Source organism: Triticum aestivum, chromosome 5B (assembly GCF_018294505.1).
Source record: "Triticum aestivum cultivar Chinese Spring chromosome 5B, IWGSC CS RefSeq v2.1, whole genome shotgun sequence".
Taxonomy (NCBI): domain Eukaryota; kingdom Viridiplantae; phylum Streptophyta; class Magnoliopsida; order Poales; family Poaceae; genus Triticum; species Triticum aestivum.
The window spans coordinates 670,920,095-670,926,505 of NC_057807.1; the positions used below are offsets into that span (position 1 = coordinate 670,920,095).

At 53.1% G+C, this 6,411-nt stretch overlaps 1 protein-coding gene across 1 annotated transcript; it reads right to left on the reverse strand.

The window, feature by feature from the left end:
* Positions 1-3,187: 3,187 nt before the first annotated feature.
* Positions 3,188-3,830, reverse strand: LOC123117552 (uncharacterized). The gene has a single exon (XM_044538284.1). It carries the CDS (start codon positions 3,740-3,742, stop codon positions 3,407-3,409), a length of 336 nt encoding a protein of 111 aa, XP_044394219.1. The 5' UTR covers positions 3,743-3,830; the 3' UTR covers positions 3,188-3,406.
* Positions 3,831-6,411: the final 2,581 nt, after the last annotated feature.

Consider the following 6,411-nt stretch of genomic DNA (forward strand, 5'->3'; position numbering starts at 1 on the left):
CAAGGTGGGTGCAGCTAACCGATAAGAGTATATGCGATTCATGTAGATTTGAGCTTTTTTCATGGTTGTCTACCAAAACCAAGGTGATTCTATATCAGGATGAGGATGAGGCTGTAACTTGAGCAAAGATGCCATATTCAGACAAAGTTGGCTCGTCATTAGATGTGAAGGTTGACCCAACAAAACTCCTACAGACACTTCTTCTTGTTTTTTTTATATATTTAGAAATGGAGGAGGACCCGCGGCCTCTGCATCTGGATGATGCATTCAGCCATTTTATTAATTATTCACACAAGACCTTACAAAGTCATACACCAGTAATACTAAAGCCACCATCCAGGCAACATATGTCGCTACTGCTATCCAGTTGATGAAGGGATGCTGATAGACTGAGCCTAATACCAGACAGACCTCGCAGCCAAACCTAACATCTAAGACCCGAGGTCCCAACCAGGACACCTGCCGGGTATGGGGTACCAACCAGTCCGGCGCACTCCTCAACCAGGACACCTGCCAGGTATGAGGCCGCCGCAGCCACCTGCCACCAATCCATTTTCAGTGTTGTACTGCTGCATCTACCTTGCCTAGTCTAGCTGCCGTCGACGCCACCACGGCGCCAGCGAACGCCACCATCCTGTACGTATCCATCCACACACGCTCGTCGCCGAAGCTCCGCAGCACCATGCCGCCGGGATCCGTCGTCGGCCTTGCGGTAGATGAAACACCGCTCCTCCTCGTCCCCTCCAGCCAGCTCCTGCTCCAAAACGATGCCCTGAGGAGGGAGCATGACACTGAAGGCGCCGTCATCGTCTGATCCGGTATACCCAGATCTAGGGTTTCCCCCAGAACATCCAGATCATGTTGACGCAGTTTGCAACGACGATGCCTCAACAGGGGGCGTCGGAGACGCCACCGGATCGTCCCCGGCGACCTCGTCATTGTGCGCATCTCAGGACTCGGACTGAAGGTTCATATCTATAACCACGACTCCTCGGTCATGTGCAGGTTTCGTTGCAGCAAGCACAACTTTCATGGTGACATCGAGCATGCTATGTAGTTAAGTTAAGTAAGGTGTTAGTGTTGAACTTTTATGGTGTGTGGCGAGACTTGTACTGGAAACTTGTTCATATTTTGGCCAGGAGCAGCACCCTGGCATGGAGCAGGGAAGGAGGATACCCCTGTTGTTAATCTAGACTTATGCTATGTAGTTAAGTTTGTTGTCATTTCCTTACTTGCTGTGTTAAGTTTGCTGTTATTTCCTTGCTTGCTTTGTTTGATGTTGTTGTTGTGCTGATCGTGTGGTGGTAAGGCCACCACGTTTGAATAGGGTGAGCAAAACACAAACGCTGTTTGCAACCAAACAACTGAAGTTTGCATCTGCTCACAGCCTACGCACAAAAACGCCAACCAAACAGCAGGGGGTAAGTGCCCCTTCATGCGATGCAGACAACCAAACAGATTGCATCTGCTGCATATGAGGCTGCATTTCAAGAATCAGCCTGGCTGAAGATGAACATGCAATACAACTACTGTTGCAAATTGCAACCAAACACGCCCATACGGATCAACGGACGTGTACAATATGTTCACACCAGGGACAACTGAAACGAGACTCACCGTACCATGCCTCCACAACGCATACATGCACGTACGTTCGCCTGCCTGCCTAGGGCCGGGCCACGGGTGCTTATTACACAACCAACCAGATTGGAACTTAGTAAGTAGCTAGTACTTGGATCTCAAATATCGGCGTACGCCAGCGAACATGAGAGCAGGTCTTCGTAACATCTTGACCTTGTGATCCTTGAATGGGGAGAGAACGAATTAGGTTTTGGGATGTGCTTCGCGCGACTGCTTGCGTTCTTCACCACGGGTCGTCTACCTGCAAGTTCAGGCGTTGTTGCGTGCCGTCATCGTCAATTAGGACCAGAGAAAAACAAGCTATGTATTAAAAGAGAAGAGTAATTTATAGATCTCTTTATGTGAAGATGCATGACTCTTAGAGGTGTAAGGCAGGTTGACAACCTGTCTTAATGTGTTTCTATTGTCTATGTTTAGCAAAGATGTTGTTCTACAAAGAAGTTTTGGAGAGAACACACTCATATGAGACCAACTGTTAAAGTTGCAGTCTATGAGACTTCAGCAATCTCTAGTAAGCTAACGAAGAGACGAGGGAGTACGACATATATGCTCCACCAGCGGGCTAGGCTACTGACAGCCAGGTACTGGTTCTGAATTTAGGTGAAATCTATTTGCACAAAACTTGCAATTCAAAAAATAGTCCATTATTCAAGTTATGGGTGGATGGCTGGATGTAGCTTAAAGCTCTAGCGGAAGTTCAATTTATCAGTCTCTGCTGAAACACTAGTATACTAAAAGAAAGTAGTGAGAATATACATATCACTAATTGGACAATTAAGATCCGGTGGGGATTGTTAGAATTAATGGGCTTGGCCATGTACATTTATAGAAATTCCTAAGTTAATCTCAAAAACCCATGACTAAATGGAAAGAGTGGAAATGTGACCTTTAGTCCCATACCACTATTGGAGGTGGTGTGTGAGATCAACTTATGTAGTGGAGTCTCCCTACTTCGGTAAATGATTGGTATGAGGAGAGAAAGAAAACATCACACATGTGCTCCCCACGCCATACCAGAATGAAGGGTGTGGTCGTGTGACATGCGCATGAATGAATGGTTTGTCGAAATCTGGCCGTGGTATTACAGGAGCATGGCTTTCTTTTGGTTTTTATTTTTCTATATCCCAAATATCGGCGTACACCAGCGAACGTGAGAGCAGGTCTCCAGAACCTCTTGACCTTGTGATCCTTGAATGGGGAGAGAACGAATTAGGTTTTGGGATGCGCTTCACGCGACTGCTTGCGTTCTTCACCACGGGCCGTCTACCTGCAAGTTCAGGCTTTGTTGCGTGCCGTCATCGTCAACATCTGCTTCGGCCGGTCTTCAGCAGCAACGCTGTTAACAACATCGCCTTCACAACATCAACAATTACTTCATCTACAAACGATCCCTATGTGCGCTATGATCTAATCAAGACTCTAATTATGGTTGTCGTTAGATGTGTGATGATTTTGTTCATGATGTTTAGTGCATCTAGTATGTTGGACAAATGCATTTTAATTGTTGTTTTAACCATGATTCATTGCACTGCACTGCGCCAAGACAGATCAACGGACGTGTACAATACGTTCACACCAGGGACAACTGAAACGGCACTCACTGTACCATGCCTCCACAACGCACATATGCACGTACGTTCGCCTGCCTGCCTAGGGCCGGGCCACGGGTGCTTATTACACAACCAACCAGATTGGAACTTAGTAAGTAGCTAAGTACTTGGAATACACGGTGCACACACAAGAACACATGCCAACAGCAGGATTATCATGTCCTCCGTTCGCAGCCCCTTGCCCGGATGCAATCCCGCTCACACTTATCGTTCTCCTCCGATGGCGGGCCGTCACACTCACAGTTCTGGCATGCGCAAACGAACTTACAAGTCTGACACGATTCATTGCACTGAAGCCAGCCCTGACGCAGCCTCTCGGCCAGCTCGTCCAGCGCCGCCGACGCAGGCTTCACGAGCCGCAGCAGGGCCGCGCCATCCGCGACGTCGAGGGCCGGGCCGCGGCCATGCACGGCCGTGAGCTGTGTTCCGGCGCACAGGATCACCAGCAGGGAGATGGCGGCCACCTTCACCGTAGATGGAGCACAGGCCATCGCAACAGCAGCTACTTTGTCTGGTGAAGACTCTGAAGAGTAGTAGTAATAGGGAGATGCGATGTCAAGTGTGCTGCCCAGCTCGTCTCTGACTCTATTTATATATAGAGAGAGAGTTGGAGTTCTCGCATTATCTTGTTTTCTTCTGGTGTGGAGTTCCACATTATCTTCACGTACGTGCATCACGTGGTGCAACTAGTATATGGACCATTGAGACTTTGAGAGCCAGCGCCCAGTAGTCCTCCATTAAATGGGATGCTGGCCATCCACCTAACTGAAATTATCTTCTATCAAAGGACGGTGCGTGCCCAACGGCCAATGGCGACTCACAAAAAGAAGAAAGAAATCCATTCATTCATCTAATGTAAAGAAAGGTGAAATGAAAATCTTACATGTGTTCGATAGCTCTGCATGGCCGCTAACTCCTCAACTCTCCCTTCCATCGCTAGCTTCAACTCTCGGTAAAATAACCCCAAGCAACAAGTTGATCTTCGTGAACTAAGCCCAACTCAGATGGTTAGTTTTTTGTGTGAAACCAGCCCGCCGGGTTCATGTCCTAGACTTATCACCGTTGCTTGTATTTTGCTGGATTTATTCCAGACTTTTTGGTGATATTCGTTCAGTAAGAAGACATTTCCCCTAGACTATGAAAACACGTGTGGTGACTTCGTTAATCTCAAGATGATGTATCGGCTTAGTCTCGGAGGTGTTCATAGGATAGGATGGGTGTGTGCGTGTTCATGGAATGAGTATATGTTTGTAGATTTTTTGCATGGTAGTATATGAGGAGCTGAGCTAGCACTAGGGTTCACCCTCCTCCCCTTCCCCCGCCGCCGGACGCCGGCCTAGCCCCCCACCTGCGTCCCCTTCCGTCCCCTCCTTCCCCCGTCCAGATCCTCCCTAACGCCGCCTCCTCGGAAGGTGGCCGCGGCGGAGCTCGAGCTCCTCTCCCGCGGGCTCCCTCCTCCCCGTCTCCCCCCCCCGCCCGCCGCCACCGCCGGTGGACGCCCCCCGCGCTGTCCCAGGTGGTGCCGGCGACGGCGGGCCTTCTTGTCCCCGCGCGCGTGCTCCCTTCCCGGGGCAGGGAGGCGGCGGCGGTGCAACCCGGTTTGGCTGCGGTCCGGCGGCCCTACGGCAGTGGTAGGCGTGGTGTCGGCGCCGCTCCTTGGTGGCGGGGCGGCATTGTGGCGCTAGGTGGCCGGCGTCGCGCCCCCGACCCAGATCTGGGCCCGGCGGGCCCCATCTGGGTCCTAGCGGGTCAGCCCCCCGGTGTGCCCTCGTTGTCTGCTGCGCGGTGAGGAGGAGGAGCGGCTCGGATGTGGGGCGGCGGTGCCGAGGGCGTGCCTGCAGCAGCGCGAGGGCGGGAGCTTTACATGCCTATGAGGGCTCAGCCGGGCCTATGGGCCCACGAGCCTGGTGTGCTCCTGCTATTGTGTTCGGACGGCTACCATCGCTGACGGTGGAGGTTGATCCCTCATGTGTGCCGACGGTGCTGTTGCCCTAGTCCCGGCTACGAATCATCGCCGTGCTGTCCTCACTTCGCATTGCCGTGGTGAGACGGTGTGGGGGGCTCAAGATAGCGTTGGCGCAGGGTGGTGGTTGGTTTGGTGGCAGGCTCCGGTGCGCCCGAGGTGCGGCTTGAGATCGGGGGAAACCCCTTTCGGCATGGCCGACACTGGCGCTGTGGCGCCTATAGGTGCCACCTGACCTTCTAGGAGGGCGTCGGGGGCTACCCTTCCTCTCGCCACGCCGTGTAACAGTGGAAACCCTTGGTAGCAGTGTCGTCATCGCCGCGATCCTTCTTGGAGGTGTTGATTGGTGCTGGCGCTTTGGAGTCTTGGAGCCTAGTGAAGATACCCGGTGGGCGCAGCGGTCGCGAGGCTTCTTCGTTTTTGTTGATCCACCGTTGTCGGCATTTGTTTCTTTTGCTCTTTCTCTATCGTTTCTTTTAGGCATGACTGTGTTGCTTCCGCCCCAGCACCTATCCCTTGATGGTTCGGTTGGTTGCTTTGTAAAACAAAGCGGGGGAAAACCTTTTTTGGAGTATATGTGTGCCTATATGAGCATTTGTGCCACCTCCGCAAGCCGCTCCTCGTCACCGAGTATGGCAAGTTCCTCTAGCAGGAGGGCATCGAGAACACGACGGCGGCGCGCAGAGAAGGGACCACTTTCTCCACATGGTGCTCGACACCATCTACGAGTCAGCGTCGTGGGGCGGGCCACTCGTCGGCGGCGCCTTCTGGTAGCTGCTCGGTGAGTTATTTCGTGGCCAGGGCGGAGGAGCTTGGTGGCTCGCTCAGGGCTGGCCGGCGTCGGGCATTTGCGCCTGGTGGTTGTGGTCCTTGCCGGCGTGGATCTCAGGTCGGGGCTGGGGCTCGCCGGCCTCACGGTTCCAGACACAGAGGAGGGCCTCCAGCTCCGGGCCGTCCGCAGTGCCCTGGGGTGGCAACTGTGCCGGCAGCGGCGATGCTGGCGGCGTCGGCGGAGTCGGGCAGCCAAGCTCTAGGGTTTGGGCTTCCGAGCAGGCTGGTCTGGTGGGCCTCGGGGCCACTCAGGGAGAGAGGCCCAGGCCCACTTCTAGCTTGGGTCAGGCCCAGGTGGTTGTGACCAGTCAGGAACGGTCGCGCCTGGGGCAACCCTTGTCGCTTTGTAAGAAGCCCGGCCCGCCT